The following is a 23,978-nucleotide window of genomic DNA, read 5'->3' on the forward strand; positions in this document are numbered from 1 at the left end:
TGGCTCTTCTGATCGCAAAAGGTAAGAGCTCTTACCGCTACGCCACATAATATCCTAACACCAGAATGCCTCTATACACTAACCCTACAGACAGAGGAGTGACTTTGTAATCCAGGAGAAGAAAAAAAAAAAAAAAAAACTTCAGTCCTCTGACACTGAAGCACTTCTCGTACCCGGGACTTCTTGCTGGGTGTGTACGCCTTGGAGTTACTGAATATGAGCCGGACATCTTTACACAGGTCCACGGGAGCCTCGTAGTCCCCATCCAGCAACCTCTTCAACACGGTGCCGAAGTCCATGGGTGTGTCGATGATGTCCCTGTAGTCCTTTGGAGGAATAAGAAGAGTCACAAATCTGACCACAACATTTCTGTGGAGCATCATGTCAACTGCAGAATTCCTTCTTTGAGCTTGCAGCAGAAAATATGACACGGGAACGTGCTGCATTAATGCACACACTGGTATAAAACACATCAATGCAGAGGGCAAAATACACAGAAGACAGGAGATTCTGTAGCTCATAGCAGGCTGTGCTTTGAGGCAACCTCGCTGGGCTGATACCGGGTACTGCTGCAGGTCCACAGGCTGCCGGAACGGCTCAGAGTCCTCGCACTGGAAGATGAGGTCCAGCAGCTCTTTGCAGCGGCTCTTCCAGGCCTTGATGTCATAAGATTGGGCCTTGTTCCGCAGCTTCCTCAGCATGGGCTTGTGCTCCTGGATGGAGGAGACAGGACACATGACACATTGCTTGCAGACAGGTGACCCCAGAAGCAGTAAAACGTGTGATACCTCACAAACAGTGGGATATACACATAACAGACCAAGGAATGAATAGGATTTAAGCTTCACTGTACCTTTTTCTTCCTTGTGGATGTTCCAGGAGTGTCTGCATCCTCCTCGTCCTCTTCATCGTCCTGTAAAAAAGATCAAACGGCAGCAGGTTCTGAGATCACCATCGCCTGGCCAGTATCCACTTGTAAAAGCAGAACAGAACACACTCCAAATCCCCCCACCCACTACAAACCTCTGTGTCTGAGAACACTTTTTTCTTCATACTGTTATACAAGGGAATAATATCGTTGCAACTTTGGTCCCTGAATCACAGAAAAAAAGAAATTAAAAATTAAAATTAAAACAGCACCTGATTTTTTTTTTTTTTTAACCCATAAAGGTTACCAGGATCAGGTAGTTTGTCTAGTTTGGTATATCAGTGAAACTGAGCATTCATGTACAAGTGCATGGAAGTTCATTAAGTGAAACTGAAGAGTAATTTCAGCACATAACACCCACTTGATGAACTGCAGCATTAAGTCTGACACGAATTTGGCTGCTCTGACGATGGGTGTCCCCGGCTCATTGAAGGTCTGGGCGTTGTGCTCAATGTAGCGCACCTCCCACATCAAAGAGGACATCCGCCTGCATGTGCAACACAAAGCCACAAAACAATAAGCCAAACGGAGAAAATCCACAGGTCCGATGGCAAGCAATCAGACAGCTGTGGGGCTGGACCTACCTGTAGAAGCGGTTCACGAGCCTCTCCTTGATGGTACTGAGGTCTGTTGGGTAGGCTACCACAGTGCAGTAGGTGGGATACGCATGCAGATCCACAGGGTAAGCAAAGGGTGCTGCAATGTCTGGATATGGACAGCGTGTGAAGCATGGTGACTGTTACACAAGGGACCTTTGGCTGGATGTCAGAGGAAATCCACTGTGCAGCAGCGTGCAGGGACGGCTGTGTACCTAGCGTGCAGAGCTGGTTGATCCCTGCAATGATGCGTTCACACTCGGCATCACGTGTGCGTGAACCCCACTCGCCCTCCAGTGGCACATATAGCAGCTCGTGGTGCTCCTCTTCGGTGAGGGGTACACTCATGCCCAGCTCCTCTGGGAACACAGCTAGTGGCAGAAACAAGCGGTCAGTACTGCACACTCTCCACAACAGACACGTCTGCCTAGGAATGAACTCCTGACATTACACCTCACATGGTCTCTACCTGAGCTCCCTGATGTCCGACGTGCAGCTGAAGACAGACATCCATCAGAAGTATGTCTCAGATGTGACACTTTTCTCAAAGAAATAAAAACTGGAAATGCAGCTTAGTGACCTAAAGCCATAGGTTGCCCCCATCCCCAAACCTTCAGCCACACTGTTAATACTACACCATTTCCATTAACAGTACTATTCATCTAAAAATGTGTACACCTCTATCTACTAATATCTCAAGTTTATATTGAATGCTTGTCAATGATGGAAGATATGTAGCGCAACACAAACTCACTAAAACGGTTTCTGATTAATTAAAGGGCCAAATATTTACTTACTCACGTGCCAACCAGAAGCTATAATACAGTCCTAATTCTCCAGTCTATCATTTTAATTCAGCATTTCCACACAAAAAAATACAGGATAAGAGAAACAAGCACACACATCAACCAAAACACCCAATCCAAACCCCTCCAGTACTCCCCTCAGAATAACTAAACTTTTGAGCAATTAAACAAAACGAAACAATATAAAACACAGATTGAGTTACGGCTGACTGTGGTTGAGCGCAAAGTCACCGTACTGACTGAATGAACCCCTATTAAGTCCAAACCTCATCTTCTGATTCGAAAGCCTTAAGGCCCCCCACCTCCACACACAGTTGAGCTCCTAGAAGATCAGGACTGAAGGAGGCCTTGGAGCCCAGAGTGAGTGCTCTAAGGTTCATAAAGCCATCACCTCTGAGATAGCTGTGAGAAAGAGAAAGCTAAAGTAGCTGCTGCATTTGCTTGCTTTTCATCGCTAATGGAGTTTTTAATTTTAGCCGCACATCAATATACGAGTTAATCTGGAAGTAATAAAGTAACACAGACACTTTAAAAATGTAGTCTACATACAACCTATGTATAATTATTTAAATATACACTGAACACTGTGCAGCGCATGTTCAGGTCCATTTGCTAGTGATCACCTGCTTATCCCTTCTTTACTGAAGCTACGACCAACCACCAGTGGCTTATTACAACTTACAGTAATTCTGCAAGCTGTATTTGTCTCTATGTAATATTTTATGCTCAGAATATTTATTTCCAGCTCCATAGTACCCTCAGAACAAAAACAAAAAAAACCACAAACCGCTTTGTCTAAACTACTTGAAATTACAAAAATCCCATAAAAACCCAGAGGTTTCTCCTACTGCAGACTCCTGTCTTTAACTGATGAGCTATTGATTTCCCCTGACAATCACAAACATACACACACAGCTTACAACAGCCACACATGAAACAATGAACTACTGCAGACAGCTGAAAAGCAAAAGAGATGCAGACACATCCTCTGGGGTTCATCACATTTCTGAGCTTCTGCACATTTCTACACAGACACACTCACCATCATTGGGGATGACCTCCATGTCCCAGGGACTCATCTTTTCTGTGTCTCCATTATCCCAGCTAGAGAGGCAGGGATGGAACACATCAGTGGAGATTTCTCCTTCTTAACATTTATCTGCAGCTTACCCATCTTGAGAAAATACACATGGGCACGCGCGCACAGAGACGTACCACACATTGTAGCACTGGAACAAGCTGTCAGGGTACTGCGCCTGGAAGGGCTCCTGACTCTCGATAGTACCGAACCACCAAGCGTCATCAATAACGGACCGAAAGCGGTCACCTGCAGGGTGGAGAAAGACAGGGTCAAACCCTAAAGCACAGCACATTCTGTGTTCCTGCCTGAACCCTGTGCACATCAAGGTCTCTGTGTTCAGTATTTGAAAACACTGTTCAGGTTATTTAATCAGTTCCAATTATTAAAGTTTTTTTCAGTTATAAAAACAACTGTACATTAGTAAAAGGAAAGCACACCGTAACCACTCACAGAACTCCTCATTTCTCTGTAGATGATTCATTCACTCATTTTGTCATTTCCCAGAATATGTTGCTCCCCCTTGTTCAGAGGGTGTGTTAAGCATATGCACACATAGACACACAGCAGCGCTATCCATCCATCGTTCTGACACATTCAGTTTACAAGCAGGAGTTTAGCTCATTACACAGAGATTTACACACTTCACCGCAGTAAATTCACCTTGATTTAACTGTACCTTGATACCATCTCAACATCTGTGCTACATATAGCAAAGCAATTCCTTACCCTGCCAAAAAGACTTTACAGTGCTCCGCCCTCCGCAAAACCAGAACCCCGTTCTTCCTCCACAAAGTGCAGAGAAAACACTTAAAATTAAGATTAATATCTGATTTCGCCTTCCACGTTAACTCCAGTTCTACAGTGAGTTCACAGCTGCCCCTCCAAAGGCTTCCATTAAAATGAGGTTCACAGTTGTGCTTTGTGCTCATTACATATCTCCTCACTGAGGGTCCTTTACAGGAGCATCCCATTGTACTGACACAGACCTATTCTCCACTGTCGGTGACGGACATCATCAAACTGCTGCCGCAGGACCAAGAAGTCGATCACATCAGGCATGTCGTGGTACCTGCGGAGAGGAAACGCTGATTGTTTCGAAATAACTGTGTGAACCGCTACACTCCAACCAGACCGCTTCACTCATGTACTTCTGCTCGCTTGGTAGTCCCATGCACGAAAAGTAAAAAGTGCGGAGATTCTCTGTTCTGGCTCTGTTGTGGTGGAATGACCCCCCCCTCGCCTTACTCAGAACTGCAGAAACTCTGTCTACATTCAAATTTCTCTGTAAATGTAATGAACTCAACCACTCTCACACTGCAAAATTACAGTAGTCTTTCTTTTTAAAAATCTAACTACTTTAACATTATGTATGAACAACTGTGCATCTGGGGGCAGAGACCCTTTGCAAATGATATGGAAAACTTGATTAAACTAACATGACAAACAAAAAAAAAAAAAAAATTGACACCATAATTTCACCTACTCTTGTCAAGATCATCATAGACACACACACTAACAAAGATAGAGATTAAAGGGCAGTAAAGAACTTGGAACCAAGTACTGTGTAGGTCAAACTGAATAACGGTGTTTATAAAATAACACTTACCCACCATTACAACATAAATAATAGCCCCAACACAAGCAGCAGACTCACTTCATGGAGAAAGAGCCTCCGGTGAGGCGGCCTGTGTCAGGATCCAGGAAGGCCAGCTTCAAGCAGCACAGCGTTGGCAGCCCCACCTCATATTTGAGGCCCACAATCTTCATCAGCTCCTGCTCCTGTCCAACACACAGCTCTGAGTGAAACAATATATGATCATGGCAGAAACCCCAGTGAGAACACACATTCCAGCTGGGAACACGGTATGTCACATCATCTCGTGCTAGAAGTCAGAAAATAAGGCTGAGAAAGCACAAAAGAACCTATCACATCCATCAACATCAGCTCGCAGCTTACTCTGAGCTCCATCTTGTGCCACGGCTGTTTCTTGGGGTTTATGCTGAAGATCTTGTTCTTCCTGGCCATCTCAACATAGGCTTCATGGCCCTGGCGAAAGTAGTAAACCTGCAGAAGAAACCACAGCGGTTCTGAGGTAAGCATGAGGAGGCTTCAGGGTTTCAACAGTAGGTCCTGCTGGGAAAGGGCAAGAGCCAGCGGGCTACCTCGTCACCCATCTGCGGATTGAAAGGACATCTCTGGGGAACTGTGGCGGTGATCCAATCTGAAGGCAGCCACTCCTCCAATGTAAGGCCCTGTTCCTGGAATTCACCCACAGGCAGCCTCTAATTGGGGCAATGGCAAGATAGAGACAGGGGTCAGCAGGGCCCCTGGGCATGGTACATTTTTTTGTACATAGTACAAACAAACAAACAAACAAAAAAAAAAAAGACACCTCATCCTTCTGCTCAAACGACCCCCCCCCCCGCCACACCACCACAGCCTCTCAAATACACAAAATAAAACCCAGCATATCTACCTGGATCAAAAACAGTGCAAAGTGTCGAGTAATCGACATCAAATAAACTACATACCTGTATATTTAAACAAGAAAACCGCAATTTCATTAGATTGTGAAAACTAGGGTAGATTTGACTGACGCATAAACAGTGGAAACAAAGTGGAGTACAGTTATCAGGTTTCACTTGACAACAGTGTGGAAAATAATCCAGCATAAAATGCACAGTTAGAGCAATAGGGTTTTTTTTTTTTTTTAAAAACAAAAAAGTGTAAGAGGGAAGAAGTAGAACCTTCCACTGCATCGAACCAAAGCACAATTTGGTAGAGAGAGAGAGTTGTGACAGAATGAGGATCCAAGTTGTGACACCTTTCTTTCATGTCATTCACTGTGTGCTGCGACACTGTCTTTGCTGCCATGGTCTGTCCGCTGTTATTGATCCTATTAATACAGGTATGAAATTAAACGATCCTCTCTGAAATCTAACCAAACTGTCCTAACCTTCATTCTCTCTTTGGCCTTCTTCTTCTTTGGTAGCGTGCTGTCTTTCTCCCTTTTGTCCTTCTTCTTGTCCTTTTTGCCATCTTTCTTCTTCTCCCCATCCTCCTCGGAGCTGCTGGCAGTCTTCTTCTTGTGTCGAACTGTCTTCTTTGGTGGCTCCAGGTTGATACCGGCATCAGCTGTCCAGTCAGAGTACTCGCTGGAATAATCACTGAAAAACAATTCAAGGATTCATTACCCTTCTTTTGTCGTCGACTCGATGCAGGGCCAAGTAGTGTCTCGCATGCATACACGGACCTGGAGCTGCTGTTGTCATCTGGCCAGGGTTCCTTCTCTTCCTTGTCCTCATCAGATGTGTCTCCACTGGGAGGCCGCACATCCTCTTCACCCTGCAGGAAAAACCCACGTCAGACTGACATCAGGGGGAGCCAAATAAAGCAATGGCAGGCAATGGGAATTAAAGGCAAAATCTGTCAAAGCGCAGGTGAGCAAGTAACAGTATCAGTGTCCACACCTCTGAGGAGCTGTCATCTTCGACAGGCTCACTCTGCCGGCTGTTCTCCTCTACAGCAGCCCGTGTGTGGTAGCTGTGCTGATTGGCCTGTGGTCTGCGAGGCTCGTCAGCAGGCGCCTCAGGTGCAGAACGTGGGGAGAAGGCCTGCGGTTGCAGTAGAGCTCAGTATCAGAGTGTCACCCAGCACCTCCCCTCCCTCTAACTGCACCAGAAGATCCCTTACTTTGGTCTCACGGTGAAGATGGCTGGCAAGGGATCGGCGCCGTCGCTCCCACCTGTAGCTATTGATCTCTTCCTCACCTCTAGCAGCTCTCCATGCCTCCTGTTTACTGCAGACACAGACAGAAGTGATTTCACTTATTTCATGTGATTAAAAATGCCTTTTTAACCTATAATAACCTCCATCAACATTACCACAATATAAACCTAAATAAAAACAACATTAAAAAAAATAAAAAATGCTTTCCACATGAATACATGGGGGGGTCCTCAGTACTCAGTGAAGTTTAAAATGAGCAGCCACATAAAAGCACACAAAAACATCTGTACCAACACAACACACTCTGACCATGCTTCCTCAATGAATGGAGTGGGGGCACCGTGCGCACACGTCAATGGTGTGTAGAGTACCTTGCAATGGCTGGGGGCAGCTCGGGAACCAGCACACGGCGGCTCCAGGCCACTAGGTCCCTCTCGGTGGCCATCTCACTCCGGGGTGCGTTGCTGTGCATCTGCCGCACACCTTCGATCTGCCCACTGCGACGCAGCCCCACATTGGGTGGGGAATGCACCTCTGTAGGAGAACTTACAGAACCTGGAGCAGAGAAAGGGTGACACCAAGGGACAGACAAACAAGACAAGATGGACCAATCAGAAACAGAGGTGGAGAGAAGATTCTGCTATTAGTGCTTTATTTGAATTTTGGCACCACTGGGAGGCCCAGACAAATATCTCTTCCAGATGATGATGATGATGTTTCATTATGTTTAACACTTACAATCATTTCACTGTACAGCAAACAGTCACAGCTGGTGGGCAAAACAGATCAATGGTGACATGCCTGACAAAGGTCTACATTATAACAGAGGCCCCAGCTGGGGAAAGAGGAATTAGTACACATAGCAGATGCCTGACACGCTGCTGCGGGGGTATCTCTACCACCAGGCACCAGATGAATGGGTCAGCAGGAGACTGAATGAGTAAACGAGTTAATGAACAACTTCCCTGGTGAATGTGAGAGAACTAGGAGGTGAGAGTGTTCAACACTTACCTCTGCTGGCTCTGCTTGTCCCGCTGCTCCCTGGTTCCCCAGACATTCGCTGGTCCTGTTCTTGCTGCAGTCTCTGGATCATGCTGTCTAGGGGACTTGAGCCATCACCTGCCTGTTGGCTCAGCACCTGGTTCAACCCTGTGGAAGGAAGCACTGGAGTGAGTTGTACCCTAAGATTCCTCAAAGAGATGCTCTGTCACTGTCCCTGCGTTCCTCCACAGTATGAACCTTACCACCCCCTATTCCTCGGGAAAGGCTGGAGATCTGAACCATTTATAGTATTTACATGAATCTAATACAAATCATACAGAAAACTGTACAGCATCAGGTATATAGCTATTACCATTTATATTTTTTAATTAAAAATGGGAAAACAACAAAAACAGACATCACAAAGGCTTTCAATAAACAAACTGGAAAAATCACAGCACCTGCATGTTGACACTGATAAGCATAAATGTAACTGCACCTCATTAAATTATCTCACACACACACAAAATATATTCTGCCAGCTTTACGTGTGAACACATTACCCAATATCTCCACCATGCAGCAGACTGTCTTTGCCGGAATGACACTTCCATACCAGACAGCCTGCATAGGAAGATCCCTCAAGAGATCCTATTCGAACCTCAGCGCTACCCAACACACACCTCTGACACACACACACACACACACACACACACACACACACACACACACACACAGAAACGGAAAGCCTACCTGAGGACATGACTTCCTCACACCCTCAGTGGAGCCTACAGGAGAACATCACACCCTCCCTTCAGAAAAGCCTACCTGAGGACGTGACCCCCATCTGAGGGATGAGCTGCTCTTCCCGGCAGTTTTCGCGGCCGGGCACCAGCCTCTGGAAGCGAGAGGGGTGGGGATTCCCGTCCACGTCCACCAGGAAGGGAGGGGGCATGAGGTGAGGTGCTTGCTGGGTCTGCTCATCCAGCACGTAGTTGTTGGCATCGCGGATCAACGGCCTGTAGTCAGTGTGGAAGAACATCTGATCTGCAATCTAAAACATTGAGAGGTGGCAGAATTCAATGGGCAAGCCTGCCACCGGGAATCATGGGACATTTTCAACAGCAGAGAGATATCAATGCATGCTTATCACTGACAAGTGAGACAAAAGAACAAAAGACACAGTGCCAATTTAGGGCGATTAACTCTGCAATTAACTAAAGCATATCTCAGCCATATAGAAAAGCAGAGCAAACTTAGCGAATGCGTGACGGACCGACGCTCACCTTGTCGTATTTGCTGCTAGAGCCAAAGCCAAAGATGAGCAGGTGGCCGTGGGAGTCGGTGCAGGCAAAGTGCTGCCCATCCGGGGAACATTTGCAGTCGAAGACGGCGCCGTGGCCCTGGCCCTCGATCTAAAACAGGAAACAGTCTTCAGCCTTCACAGCTTCATGCACACCAACTGCAACCAGAAAAACACTTAAAAGGCTAGAAACTCCCTGCAGTCAACAGCAAGGGTACCGGCAACGACATCCCAGTCACCCAACACCTAGCAGAGACTGCTCTGGTTCCCACCATATTGAAGTAAGAGCGGATCTTGACTCCTCTAGCCAGGTCCCACACAATGGCATTCCCATCATGGCCGGCGGAGAACAACACACGGGGATCGAAAGGGTGCGGCTCCAGTACGAAGACCTCATCTTCGTGGCCCTGCAGGCAGAGCAGTCTCAGGATTCAAACAACTGCCAAGCTATGAATTAAAAAACTTTCCATTACAATCAACATGTGCTTTAAATATTGGCTACAGCTACAAATATTAGACAGCAAAATGCAAACAAAGACACGCTGAGACCAGTTTCGCTGGGAATTTTCAACATTATATGCTACTGCAATTGCATTTGTACCCCTTCACTCCCTTTTATCCTGTATTTACTCTACCTTTATTCTTGTACCATGGTACACATTATACTGCTGTGGTAAAATTAGCTATTCTGCTGGACTATACAATTCAGGCCCTGGAAACTTTACCTGATTTCTAATAACAGTTTAGGTCCAACACAACATTCACAGGTTACAATATTGCTTTGGGGATAGTGAGACACCACAGCAGGCCTGACAAGTCTAGCTCACCATGAGGACATGGATCAAGGTTCCTGTGTAAGAGTTCCAAACTTTCAGTGTCAGGTTGTTTGCTGCGGTGATGACCGTGTTGTCATGACGATCCCAGGCAACCATCGTAACTTTCAGTTTAGTTACTTTGTCTTCCAGAGCTGGGGGGTTGCTCCTGGGGGGTGGGGGACGTGAAGCATGATAAATTTAATCACGGACCTCTTCAATATTTCACCTGACCTACTTCGTGGGCACAGGGGAAAAACAGGAGTGACAGGAGGCAAGAGGAGGAACAGTGGAAGAGAGAGGAGAGACTAGAGTGGAAGGACATAAAAGTAGTGTATATATATATATATATATATATATATATATATATATATATATATAATATATATATATAGAGAGAGAGAGAGAGAGAGAGACACCCGCAGAGAGCCACACTAGTTAGAGCTCATGTGAGTGGCTGAGAATGCAGGAGAACAGGTTCTCACCCCGGCAGCTTGGTGGCCATGTCTAAAAGAATGCTCCTCCATTCCTGCTGATGGAGCTGCCATATCCGGGCTGTGCCGTCTCGACTACCACTGACAAATCTGCAAACACACACAGGAACACAATATCACACATGCACACACACAGAAAAACTGACACAACTGTTCACATCTTAATGCCAAGCAATCCATCCTAATAAGAACTGGCATACGAATACTCTTATTTCTACAAATAAGAGAACCACACAATGTGTAAAACCCTTTATCAGAAAAAGGTCTTGTACATAAAAAGACATGCATTTGTCAGTAAATACTAAATACACATTACACCTTACTGTGTACTTTATACTCCACTGTCACACATACCTTACCTACTGTAGCGCTGGAAATACAGGATTATAATAAAACCCCTTTAAGATTATGCTGTTCTGAACTCGAGTACCTCCCACATTAGTTGAAATGTGTATTTAGACTCCTGCATGCACTCCCATTAAGGCTAACAATTAAAAACAGCTTCTTCTGGCATCTCTAACACAGCAGATGAACACCTGCTATGCCTTCCTTTAGCCAAGAGAATCTCTTGTCTGCAATGCACTGAGAACATTGCCACATTTGGGTCTGTAAAATCCTGCAGTGCCTCAGATCTCACAGAAGAGAGAGGATTTGTCATCTAGCCTGGGAAGAAAAATGGCTGGAAGGAAGGGATTCAGATCTTTGGTCCACTTCCACACAGGGAACCATGGAACTAACTGCACCAACCAGCCTGAAGTCCAATGCAACATGAAGAATATTCAGTAATACTAAAAAGATGAGCTGGCCACAAGGGTTGTGAGTTCAAACACTATAGTGAGAGGTAAAAACAAAGGTTAAAAAGCAAAGTAGCAAATGAGAACAGATTTCCACCCAACTCCCAGATGTGTGCTATGGCTGAAGAGTTAAACTGTTCCCAACATATGACAGACAACAGGCTGAGGAAGTGTCCACATGGATTGTGTCCACTAAGATGAGATGCATTCACCAGAGACAAAAACAAGCGTCAGGGAAATACAGCAGGGTGGATGTCCTGCTGTGGGACACGTCACCTGAATACTGCAGTTACATGGTCCACCTTCAGGAGATTTAGCTCAAAAGCGGTCATTGCAGAGCTATGGGTGGGGACTCTTTTCCACACCACCTTCTTTGCAACAATATCACAGTCATGCTTGTGACCACAGAGAATTCAGTTTTTTCATGCTTTAAAGGTGTCTCTCGAGATGCTCAACGTGGTATTTCCGAATACCACAGTCAATTTCGTCATGGGCTGCACTCACAAACCTAAAGGTCAACCGGCCCTAGCTACACAAGATCAGACAAAATGGACTCACAGGCTATTGTGTGACTGCTTCTGTTATGGAGTCTTTCCCTGCGCATCTGACCTCCTGTACTTCAGCAACATGCAGACTACTTGAGTCTCAAGGATCACAGGGCATTTTTCAGGTACATTTATGACCAAATCAGGGGAATTCAGACCCTTGTGTCACCGGTTATAGGACGCGGCATATTGGCAGGAATTACACATTCTGGAAATGTCACACATCCAATGGGAATCCACATATCCAAAATGAACCCCAAATACCCAAATGAAGTTAGATGTGAGAAAAATCAGAATGCTTACCGCTCACCACAGTTTGAAAACTGTATACTGTCCACTTTGTCCTAGCAAATAAAAATTGGAAAAAAAATTAAAGGGGGGGAAAAAAAGAAAATTCAGAATTTCATGGGGGGGAAAAAAAAAACAGAGCAACACACAGGTAAAAACTGGTGTCAAAAACAACCACTTACAGTATGTGATTCTAACTCTGATATCTTCTCAGGCTGCCCAGACCCAAAGAAGTACACGCGAATGACGTGATCCGTGCTTCCAGTAGCCAAGAACATACCCCCTGAGCACAAAAAACAAAAACCCACAAAAAATGATTGGAGATAATCTCCTCCATAATGAGGATGTCACAGGTCTGTGACTTCACTTTTGTCAGATTCCCAGATGTGAACATCTTATGTTTTCCTAAACAAAGACAGCTAAGGTCTTTGCATGAATCTTGGCATTCTGGGCTTAAATTTTGTTTTAGAATCATGTTTTAGGGAAATTTTGTCCCTGAAAATCTATATTCCAGATCTATTTTTAAAGAGGCCCTTTAAACTCCATGTTACTTGTCCCCTGTCCCCTATCAAATGAGACACACAGACAGAAAAATACAGAAATGGCAGGACGAAAAGAGTGCATACCAGCACTGAAAGAGGAGCAAATCATCTGGACTCCAGGACGTGGACGTTCTGTGAATTTGCTGGGTCGTGGGCTGCAAACACAAAGGAACATCTCAAAATTAAACCTTCCGCAATTAAACCACCTACACCCAGTACTGTCCCACACCTCCCTCCATCAAACCCTCTACAGCTGGAACCATCCCATTCCACATGCGCTCCGTTTCCTGGAACGGACCAGTGACACATGGTACGTACAACAATGAGATAATTCTGGAACTCTACCACGACTAACAAAAAGCAACTGTAGTTCCACCTCTGAGCAGCAAAGACTGCTTTTATACAGTGCCTCGCAAGGCATCATAATCTGTATTGCAGTAATTACTGTCACCTGAGGAATGATGTAAATTCACAGACAAATCATTTTCTTTTTTATGTTACTCTAGACACTCTACTCTTTATTAATGATTCCAACCAGCAGTGGAACTGACATATCACAATTTCCCAGAGAGTAATCGTGTTTTGCGGTCAACAACTACGCAGAAATGAAACTGAACTTCATTTATAATATACAGAGGATAGCAAAATAAAGAAAACAGCCAGCAGACTAATGCTTTGAATCTGTAAGATGCCTCAACAAAACAATAGTTAAACATTTTCGATGCACATCAAAGCATTCCCCCAAAAGAATTGGATTAAATTATACTGGTACAGACAGGTGTATACCACCTTGTTCAGAAAACAGGAAAGGAGCTGTGAGCCTCTAAACAGACACCTGGAGGATGAAAGGAGCTGTTGTGGGGGCAATATGTGACCCTCAAACACCAATGTCCATCTTTGCAGACTGTGGAGTAAGAAGAAGCTTACCTGAACTTCATTGTCCTCGGGTCCCACTGCCAGAAGCAAATGGAGCCATCGGCCCCGGTGGAGGACAGGTATCTCCTCGTTCCGCTGCACAACGGAGAGAACTGGAAGAGAGTAGGGCAGTGCAATAAGTCTTCCACACCAACAGGGGAGCCAAACTCTTACTGGGTTTTAAATTTTTTTTAAAAAAAAGGTTAAATAAAAATATGCCAGTTGCAAATGATGCATTTTACTTCAAGTTGCTTCCCATGAAAACAAAGCTGCCTTTTGTCTTTTTCGATAACTACAAAATGAAGCAATAGTGCCCCCTACCTGCAGGGAGGTGATGGAGGCGCCATGTCCGTCCAGCACTGCCAGCGGGGCACAGGTCTGCAGACACCACACACGAATCATTTTATCACAGCTGCCAGCGGCGATCATGGTGTTTTCGTAGTTGACAGCCATGTCGGAAATCTCGGCTGCATGGCCACGCAGTGTGCTCAGCAGTCTACCGTCATCCGTCGCCCAAATCTTTACCAGGCAGTCATCCGAGCCCTACATCCACAAGAAGAGGGGAGAGACTACCCTTCAGTTTCACCCACTGTTACAAAAACTTTAAAAAATAGAACTTAAAACACCCCCGATCTTAGCCGCCACACCGTCTCCTGTCGATACACGCTTCAGGGATTTCAGATGGGTTACAGGAAACACAGATTAAAAATGCTTTAACAGCAAACATCCACTTCAAAATTTAGTTCTTTGAAGTGCTTTTGCTTTAACAAGATCTGACGCCTGCTATTCTCCCACAATTTTTTTATAGCATTTTGTGAATAATGCTGAGCAACACAGATAGGAACCAGACAGGATCAGAAACATGAACACAGAATGGACTAAAGATTTCTGGTTTTTTTTGGGCATTATCCATCTTTTCCTTTAAAAAAAAAAAAAAAACCCACACAGATTCCAAATGCACTTCAGTATCCTCCACTGCCATACAGGCAAACAGGGAAAACAAAATATGTGATCAGTGGTGAAGTCTGCACTAACGAATGTATTAAAAATACAAACATTATTACTTCTTTAAAATATCTGCAGTGTGTCTGAAGAAAAAATGTGTTGGGGGGAAAAAGAAAAAAGGAAAAAAAAAAAAAAAAAAAAAAAATCACTGTCAACAGAAAGGCACCTGGGTCCCACAGATGGTTGCCAGGGAATTTAAATTAGTTCTATGTCTATTATTTTAAAGTCACTGAAAAACAAAGCCTTATCAACGTTAGTTCTACTTTTGCCAGTCACACTTCTACTACAGAAACTGCAGAATCACTGAAGAAAACTTTAAAAGGAATGAGAAGTTGTATATTTATATAGTTTCTGATTTTGTTAAAAAAAATATTTAAAAGTTCTTACTATAACGCTGTTGCACGGAGGGGAAAAAATGCCATCATTTGACATCTGGAGTGTTCAGAGTTGTAAAGGCATCTAACCTAAGTTGCTCGTTTATCCCACTACTGATTCCAAACTAGATACAGTTTTACTTAATTATACACCACCAGATCTTGCACATTATTACTTGTCACATTCACACAGAAATACAATTTCTACTTCTTTATCCTCTGTAATAATGCATTAAAGAAATGATCAATAATGCTGACATATTCTCATTAAAAATGCAATTGCTTAACAGACACCTGCCTGAGCAGCCATGTACACTTGTGCACCACGAACGCTCATAATATTAACCTGTGTGAAAATGATCGTGTATGGATATCACTAAATAGGTGCTCTTATTTTGGCAGTTGTGAATCTCTAAAAGCAACATGAGGGTCCACGGGTGTTAATACCCAATGACAAGGTGAAGACACCAGTAGCTGATCTTCACTGGCCTCAGTAAGAGGTTCTTCACACCTCTGCCTGCAGGGTACGGAGGACAGGACCTGTCCAGTGGAGATGAGCTTGGAGGCTTCTTAGTACCTCCACCTTGGCAGACTGGAAATCACAACGGGTATGAGTTGTGGCAGAGCCTGACTTGGACTTCAAATGGAGGAGCATAACTTGTAGTACTTAGAGCAATCTGGACATCACTCAACCTCTAGGGGGGAGACTGCTATGGGATCCTTGAAGCAGGTGCTTACATTTACATGTATTCATTTAGCAGACACTTTACTCCAAAGCGACGTACATCTCATAGAAAATACAACGGGTTCATTACATTGCCAGGAAAAGACAGATGCAGACATGTGATTCTTAAGTACAGCAAGTTTCATTCCACCATATGAATCACTGTACATCATAAGAGTAGCTGTAGAAAATTTTATCCAAATATTGACGACTCCTTCTTGGTATGTTTTTTTAAATATATATGACTTTTACAGGAGTAATTGCATGAAGGTTTATCCATTGTTTAACAGGCATGATCTCAAAGTCATAGAGCACTAACATTTTAGAAATTACATGAACATATTTACATTTATTTATTTAGCAGATGTTTTTCTCTGAAGCGACATCCAATGAACTCTATGTAGTGTTATCAGCCCACACACCTTATTCACCGTGGTGACTTACACTGCTAGATACACTACTTACACTGGCTCACTCGTCCATACATCAGTGGAACACAGTCTCTCTCTGTCACTCACACACTATGGAGGAGCCTGAACAGCATGTCTTTGGACTGTGGGAGGAAACCGGAGCACCTGGAGGAAACCCACACAGATGCGGGGAGAACATGCAACTCCACACAGACTGAGCAGGGATCAAACCCACATCCTCTTGCACCACCCAAGCACTGTAAGACAGAAGCGCTACTCGCTGTGCCACCGTGCCGAACTTAAGAGATCACACTCAAAGGAAGTCCAGAAGAGGTGAGTTTTAAGACCTTTTTTAAAATGTGGACAGAGATTCAGTAGTTATGAGAGAGAGGGGGAGGCCATCCCACCACAATGTTCTCAGTTCTGGCTCCCTTTGTGGTTCACCTTTTGTGTGTGGGACCACCAAGTGGACGCTTCACCCACAACTGGCTTAGCAAAACACAAAAATATGAGAAGAACAAAGTCACTGTAATTAACCCTAAAAAATTAACCTGAAAGCAAATAAACGTGGCAGTGAGGGTTAGATCTACAGTAAAGAGCATTTCACCCTCAGAGGGAGTTATGTGCACTAGGCTGGTAGGATGAGGAAAACGTGACAGAAACAGGTGAGCCTCCTCCCTGTCCCCACCCAAACCCAACCCTTAACCCTCATACCCATCCCTCTCCCTGCATAGAGAGGACACCAGAATGACTTAAGGGTAGGAAATCACATTTCATCATCCCTGAGCCTGGTGAGTAGGGAGGGCGCAGCAGGTTTGGCCTGTCCCTGCTCTCTGGTGGGTCTGGCGTTCGGGTCCCACTTGGGGTGCCTTGCGACGGACTGGCATACCGTCCTGGGTGTCCCCTCCCCCCTCCAGCCCTGCACCCTATGTTGCTGGGTTAGGTTCCGGTTCGCCGCGACCCTGCTCGGGACAAGCGGTTTCAGTCAATGTATGTATATGAGCCTGGTGACGAACAAGTATCACTCCTGTTGCGGGGCAAAGCCACCATCATCAATAAAGTGAGTTAAATAAAACTGCCCAATTTAAATTAAAAAAAACTTGTATAATTGAATAACTAACAAAGAATGTGTATTAAAGAAATTTTTGTAGCAGTGTTTAAAATGTCTGACTTGAGAATACTAAATGTGAACAACACTTCAAAGGACCTGTAAGTGGACTTGGCCATTGTCTGATGAAGGTCCCTGTGCTGATGCAGAGATTCAATGCACATTTCATCAAATTCAAGACTTAACAGTGGGATCCAAATCTTGTGGTTTTGTGAAGTTTGCTTTCATCTGTTTACACCATTAACCACAGACACTAGAGAGCCCAGCTTTGCAATTCTGCATCATGTAGTGGTCCCGGTTCTAATGACTGGGCCAGAGGCCAGCATCTCCCGACTGTCACACTGGGTGTAAAACCAGCTAGCCTACGACAACTGCTGCCACGCACATCAGCTAGGAAAACAGAAACACACATCTGAAAACGTGTGGTACAGAGCGTTGCAGTTGAGCCCTGCACAAAGTACTAATCAGATGAGTTTATTAAGGGATACATTCCCGTCAGTCTCCTTGTCCACAGTCCTCTTATAACTGTTATTCTCTTACTATTCCAGTACACTATAAATATTCTGTAAAGGACTTGAACATGCACTTTGGGGGGGGGGGGGGGGGGGGGGCAGTTCTGCTTGTTTCAGCTGAGCTTGCAGCCCTAGGCCCATGGCAGGGAATACATGCAGTGATACAAAAAAAAAAAAAAAAACAAATCTCTCTTCCTCTTCTGCTGCAGTCAAGTCCCAAAGAGGCATGCAGAAACACAGAGCAGTTACAACAGTAAGCGCAACACTTCACTTTTCCCCCAAAATGCTTTCATGTGTGAGTAAATAATGTCTGCTGGCATATCCCAGAACACAAAACAATAACCCAGACCACATTCAACAACAGGAGTGGTCTAACAATGAAGTGACTGCTCAGAGAGGTTAATAATTTAAAAAAAAAAAAAAAAAATATGCATAAAAGGAGGCAAAGCATAGCCCAGCACACCATCACTCACTGTGAAGATCCGCCGGCCTGTGCGGTCAAAGGTGACACAGTAGACAGAGGACAGGTGACCAAGGATCCGCTTGTGCATTTTCATGTGCTGGTAGACTGCAGTGGGGACCAGCTGGCCCAGCCGGTACTTTCCATTCAGCCGCCTTCCATGGATGGTCTCCACTGCAAACAAAAATCACTGGTCAAACAAAATACACACCCGCTACCACATGCTACATCCACGAATCACATCTCTCCATCACCATTTGGTCAGCCTTCTGATATATTATGCAGATCACACCTTTCTGTCATCCATAGGTCAGACTGTTAAATTCATAACCATTAACCACTCAAGTCTATTCCATTATACCTCATGGATCAAGGACTCACCCACTGAACCCAACTACAAGGTACAATACTAACTCTGAAAATACACAAGAACTAAGAACAAACACACCAAAACCATATTATGAAGACCAGCACCAATATCAAGAAGTTCTGCTAAAAACACTGGCTGATCTGCCGTCAGAAAATCCAACGTGTGGACTTCCATAAAAAGGAGCTTTTTTTCTCAAACCCACAAGACAGCATGTCAGACTGAGTGCAATTTTTTTTAAATGAAATACAACTCAAGTGCAGTCCAACCTTGGAAAGCCACGTGTCCTGTGGGAATGCATATAAATGCTTTATCAGCTCAATATTACCAGTACTGATTCCAACAACTAGAAAAAGCACTGCATCTTGGAAAATTACCCTACTCTGTGACAATAAAAGGGATATGCTGAGACCAGACTACAGTGTACCAACAAGATGAAGACTGGGGATGAGGAACCACACCTACCAATGTTCGGAGGTCTTCCATAAATGACAGGGGGCTCAGGGGGTCTACCGCAGTGTAAGGCAGCAAGTGCGGTGCCCTTCCACACCACATGCTTACAACCTGTGGTCACACATAAGCAAGGCATTAGAACCACAACCGTGCATGCACACAAACACGTGCACAAAGTACCAGCTTTTAAAATTCCATAGACAAAAACCACATAGACAGGCTACTAGGATACTGAGAAGTCATAAAACACATGCACACACAAAACCTTGTTGTATTTTATTTGAATTGGACTGAGAAGAAATGTCATGTTACTAAAACCTCTAATGCTCAGTACAGGAGAAAAAGCCTATCGGAGCTTGGCGCAGGCCGTTACACTGTGACCTGAGAGCGAACCAAAAGGTTCAGTCAAGGTGCTTCAAACAAAACAACCCACATTTGGACAGCTTACCAAGAGGTGCCCTACTAGTGCACCCATATGAACTGAGTGAGGGCCCATGAGGTGAAAGAAGAAGTGCTCTGCTCTTGGGTGCGACCACATCAACTATCTGATATTACCTGCAAATGGCTTGCAAGTGACAAACTACAAATTTCAACTCAATTTCAACGTCGCTTTAACACAATTATGCAACCAGTGGTCGAAGTAACATTTTCTTATAATACTGTAATACACACCCTTTTTGTTGATAATGACAATAATGAGAGTACTGTTATTTAAGGTAGCAAAAATCTGTAGCTATATGAAGTGAGTTATACCATAGCTGTGTACACCAGTCAGCTGTCACTGCATGAATCCAAACTCAAAAGCACTGCTGTGCTGATGAGCTAAGATGGAAAACCCAGCGTATTACAAAAAACATGCCAAATGCACACTCCTACCAATATGCACGCATAATCACAGCCAGACAGAAGCATTATGCAACAGCTCAACACACTCTTGTTGGTCCGTAGAAGCGACTGCCGGCCGGCCCCCAGCAGCGACTGGACCCCCGGGACGCTGGCGGGAACCTCCTTCTCCAGCAGCGGCCCGACAGCCTCGCAGATCCGTAGCAGGTGGTCCGGGGAAATGTGGGCATACTGCTTCACCTTGAGGGCAGGGGGATTAAGTGTGAGAGCAAGGCACTGTGAAATCGCTGCGATGCCAAGGCAAACAAGCAGGAAAAGACACTGCCATCCCTCCCTCGTTCAACAATCAGACTGCAAAAAGAAAGCAGGAAAACATCTAACCACAGCATAAGCAGTAACATGTTACAGATATTATAAAACTAGAAATATCTGGCCTTTAAACTATCAGCACAAAATCAAAGCTTTGTCAAAAACATGAAGAATTAATAACAATAATAATGTCTATGGGCTAAAAGTAGCAGCTGAACACGGACTTCTTGGCTGCTGGTTCACACCCCAGTCCCTGCCACAGCGGCAGTACCTCTGGTCAAAGGTACTTGCCCTGAATTGTTCTAGTAAAAATACCCAAACGTATAAATGGGTCAAACACGGCAAGTCAACCAACAACCAGCTTAACATGCTAAAACGCTTTACAAAAAAACGCCAGATAGTCAAACAGTATAATACTGTGACCCAAAGAAATTTGCGTATTTTACAATGTTTGTACAGCTGTTTTTCCACAGAATCCTGGATCGAGGCTTGCACACGATACAGAGTTCAGATCTTAACAGCACGGCTGTAGTGCCCTTTCCGGAACGGAATCGGACCTGATACTAAGTAAGTAATGACGCTGCCTGAGGACACGAGTTGACAGATGACCACCCAGCTGTTATACCATGAGATTCGGACCTTAGATTAGCTTCTTAGGTATCCAGATGTACAAATGTTACGGTGACTTGTCAGCTTTACATTAAGTTAGTGTGGGGGAAGCATCACTGAATGCAGGACACCATTAACACAGCATAATTTGTATTGTGTGTTTTTTTTTTTTTTAAACAGTGGTCTGGTTCAGGGATCAACTAAATCAAGGACACAACCAACTGGTCAAGAGCTGCATTAGCAAGTCATTTGTCCACTTTGTCAAAAATGTAATTATACATGAGATGTGTAGTTATTAAATATTATATTTCAATTAAAAAATCATACACATAACTCAAATCTAGAATGCATTCACTTGATGTGTGTACGCCTTTATCTAATAACTGGGGATTTGTCTCAGACGAATTTGCTTTTAAAGTAGAGAAATGATGTGAAGAATCCACTTTTGATTTCATTTACATCACCAGGCAGATGTACAAGATCATTTCTGTTTCTGTCCCAAACTAAACATGGCGAAAATTTACATTATTAAATGAGAGAATTAGACATTTCGTTATGACATTTCCTATTAAACTGTAGTATTTTTTTTAAATCAATACAAACACACCGTTACCAAAATCATGAGTTTAAAAACGTGGGACTTACTATCTTACATTTGTAAAAGTTTGCACAACATGTGACTTGTGAAAGCAGTGAGTGGGATGAAACTGTCCTTTGACTGATGATGGTCCGTTTCAACCAGTGATTCCCCCACCAAATAATTATTACCTCCCTACTGTATTGTTTAATTAATTACGCTGCTGTTTTGTCGCACCTGTGCACGCGCTGCCGTGACCCTCACCTGCACGGCGACCTCTTCCTCTTGCCGCTCGGTGACGTGCTGCTCCCGCCCTCCCCCGCGCGCCCCGTCAACGGTTTCATTCCGACTGGTCGCACGGGCTTCTCGCTCGCGCACTGCGCCGCACGCGGAGGGCCTCGATGGCGCTCTGCTCTGCTCTCTTCTCCGTCTCTGCCGTTCGCTCGGCTCGCGAGGGCGCGAGAGTCCCCTCCTCCTCCCCCTTCTCCTCCGGCGCGCGCGCGCGCCCGCTGCCTGCAGCGCGCAGCGCGTGACGTATCTTTATTTCCAGCACATTTTTGCTAAGTATTTACACCTTTAACACTCGCCCGCCGTCAAACTCCCGCTACTGGGTCACGGGGAAGTTGGGACCCGACTCCTTCACGTCCCCAGCCCGAGTTCGGTCCCGTTTCCGCGGTGTTAAAATGTGAAGTTTTGTGTCCGTTGTGAAAATTGCGGGAAATTCAATTTTTATTCGGCTCTAAAAGTTTCTCCTGACAGGAGCTCTCACCAAATCGTCGTAGGAGCCGCGGTGCTGCCGTCCCGTCCAGTCGGTCCGCTTGGGCAGCAGCTGTGGCGAAAGGAGAGCGCTGTCAGACACCCGCGTGTTCGAGAGACGAGCGGCGATTATGTATAAATACTGAAAACGAGAAAATGTGGGCAAGTGACGAGGGGCCGCGGAGCGCGAGAAGCGCGGCGGGAGCGGCGCGCGGAGTGGAGCGCGAGCCCAGCCTCCCTCGCTCCCTCCCCTCACCTCCTTCTCCTCCACTTCTCTGATGAGCGTCTGAAAAACGCAACAAAAACACGGAGTCACACAACGAGCCCCACCGTCAGAGCGCAGACATTCCCCCGGCCCGATTCACCCACCTGGGCGGCGGTCTCGCACGGTCCGGCTTCCAGAAAGCGAGCGATTAGGAAGTAGAGCTCTGAGGGAGAGAGGAGCCGTCAGCCTGGAAGGGGACGCGCTGCCCGCGGTTAAAGAAAAAAAAAAAAAAAAAAAAAAACCCACACAGACGGCCGCTCGCCGAGCCGTTCTACTCACCGGACGCCAGCCGGCCGACCTGGGCGCCGTCAGCAGCCATTTCGGGGCCGTTCGGCGGTCGAGGAGAGGCTGTGGGCGCGCTGCGAGGCGGGTGTCGGTGTGTGCCCTGTAGCTGTCACTGTTTGTTCTCCAGGAAGAGTCGCTCCTCCATTCAGCCAACACACGGGCACGGCGCGCAAGCACGCCCGCCTCGGCCCCCGCCTTCCGCGCTCCGCCATGTAGTCCCCGCGACCCGGGGCCCTCAGCCCGCCCGAACGGCGCCCTCAGCCCGCCGCACCGGGCCTTTTGCTCCTCCGACACCCGACGAGTGCGCGTGGCGCGTACCGGCCGTGCGGAGCCCCGATCGAGCGGCTTTGTGCGAGCGAGCCCAGCACGCAGCGGCCGGCGCACGAGCCCTCCGCGCAGGAATACCACGCATCGGGAGCGCGCACGCACGGGGGACGTGGAGGGAGGCAGAGAGCGGCCACATTGGGGGGAGGAATGGCCGCTGCGCCGTGCCACTGTTCTAGTGGAAACAAAGTGGCCGTTTACGCTGCGACACCGCCGCACGAGCCACCGCACGAAACACTGCAGCGAGTGTTCCTCTAACACTGTAGCGGTGTGACAGTGACACAGCCCCGGCGCCTGTGCGGAGCCGTCGCGCTTCGTGCGCAGCCGCTGCTCTTCGGCGGATCATAAAACAGCTGCCATCTTTTAAACACCCTAAAATATCTCTCATTACCGTTGAAACAATATATATGCGGGGGACATGAGTGATGCGTGTGTGTGGCCTCGTTATCTGCTCTTCATTAAACGTGACTAATGGAGGATCGGAGGTGTTTTTTGTGCAGAAATCCTCCATTAGTGTCCATAACATAAGTGGCAGTGAGATGGTGTGTGTGCGTGTGCGTGTGTGTGTGTCTCTGTGGAGGGGGGAGTGAATTAAAGCTCCGAGTTACAGGAATCCAGCTGTAATGGACGAAGACATGATCACAGTGCACGGAAAGAGCCAGAGACATGTTCACATTTAATACACCGTTATTAAACCAACTGGGCACTGAGGCTCACAGCACTGGTGTGGGAGTCAGAAACACTCATGAGAGTCCATGGGATTGTTGGTGTTACATTTTAGT

General features: G+C 45.7%; 1 protein-coding gene across 2 annotated transcripts in view; it reads right to left on the bottom strand.

Annotated features, from left to right (window-relative positions):
• phip (PHIP subunit of CUL4-Ring ligase complex) overlaps nucleotides 1-23,253 on the bottom strand; it is a 29,820-nt gene extending 6,567 nt beyond the window's left edge. The window contains exons 1-37 of one of the 2 annotated variants that reach the window (XM_029251477.1): nucleotides 22,867-23,253; nucleotides 22,692-22,750; nucleotides 22,579-22,608; nucleotides 22,336-22,395; nucleotides 20,161-20,311; nucleotides 19,241-19,339; nucleotides 18,422-18,582; nucleotides 14,137-14,358; nucleotides 13,828-13,928; nucleotides 12,985-13,055; nucleotides 12,541-12,641; nucleotides 12,374-12,414; nucleotides 10,723-10,821; nucleotides 10,253-10,406; nucleotides 9,698-9,832; nucleotides 9,409-9,537; nucleotides 8,951-9,176; nucleotides 8,153-8,290; nucleotides 7,513-7,696; nucleotides 7,106-7,211; nucleotides 6,883-7,026; nucleotides 6,666-6,757; nucleotides 6,369-6,579; nucleotides 5,575-5,694; nucleotides 5,369-5,476; nucleotides 5,066-5,190; nucleotides 4,398-4,480; nucleotides 3,546-3,657; nucleotides 3,373-3,434; nucleotides 1,994-2,020; nucleotides 1,740-1,895; nucleotides 1,513-1,633; nucleotides 1,290-1,415; nucleotides 1,024-1,093; nucleotides 854-913; nucleotides 561-713; nucleotides 174-326 (exon numbers count right to left, since the gene is read on the bottom strand). In XM_029251477.1, the coding sequence (XP_029107310.1) occupies nucleotides 174-326; nucleotides 561-713; nucleotides 854-913; nucleotides 1,024-1,093; nucleotides 1,290-1,415; nucleotides 1,513-1,633; nucleotides 1,740-1,895; nucleotides 1,994-2,020; nucleotides 3,373-3,434; nucleotides 3,546-3,657; nucleotides 4,398-4,480; nucleotides 5,066-5,190; nucleotides 5,369-5,476; nucleotides 5,575-5,694; nucleotides 6,369-6,579; nucleotides 6,666-6,757; nucleotides 6,883-7,026; nucleotides 7,106-7,211; nucleotides 7,513-7,696; nucleotides 8,153-8,290; nucleotides 8,951-9,176; nucleotides 9,409-9,537; nucleotides 9,698-9,832; nucleotides 10,253-10,406; nucleotides 10,723-10,821; nucleotides 12,374-12,414; nucleotides 12,541-12,641; nucleotides 12,985-13,055; nucleotides 13,828-13,928; nucleotides 14,137-14,358; nucleotides 18,422-18,582; nucleotides 19,241-19,339; nucleotides 20,161-20,311; nucleotides 22,336-22,395; nucleotides 22,579-22,608; nucleotides 22,692-22,750; nucleotides 22,867-22,906 (4,230 nt within the window). In that variant the 5' untranslated portion in view covers nucleotides 22,907-23,253. The remainder of the gene's footprint in view (nucleotides 1-173; nucleotides 327-560; nucleotides 714-853; nucleotides 914-1,023; nucleotides 1,094-1,289; nucleotides 1,416-1,512; nucleotides 1,634-1,739; nucleotides 1,896-1,993; nucleotides 2,021-3,372; nucleotides 3,435-3,545; nucleotides 3,658-4,397; nucleotides 4,481-5,065; nucleotides 5,191-5,368; nucleotides 5,477-5,574; nucleotides 5,695-6,368; nucleotides 6,580-6,665; nucleotides 6,758-6,882; nucleotides 7,027-7,105; nucleotides 7,212-7,512; nucleotides 7,697-8,152; nucleotides 8,291-8,950; nucleotides 9,177-9,408; nucleotides 9,538-9,697; nucleotides 9,833-10,252; nucleotides 10,407-10,722; nucleotides 10,822-12,373; nucleotides 12,415-12,540; nucleotides 12,642-12,984; nucleotides 13,056-13,827; nucleotides 13,929-14,136; nucleotides 14,359-18,421; nucleotides 18,583-19,240; nucleotides 19,340-20,160; nucleotides 20,312-22,335; nucleotides 22,396-22,578; nucleotides 22,609-22,691; nucleotides 22,751-22,866) is intronic. The other variant, XM_029251482.1, reaches the window with a different exon arrangement.
• Nucleotides 23,254-23,978: the final 725 nt, after the last annotated feature.

The sequence above is a fragment of the Scleropages formosus genome, chromosome 1, assembly GCF_900964775.1.
Source record: "Scleropages formosus chromosome 1, fSclFor1.1, whole genome shotgun sequence".
Classification (NCBI taxonomy): domain Eukaryota; kingdom Metazoa; phylum Chordata; class Actinopteri; order Osteoglossiformes; family Osteoglossidae; genus Scleropages; species Scleropages formosus.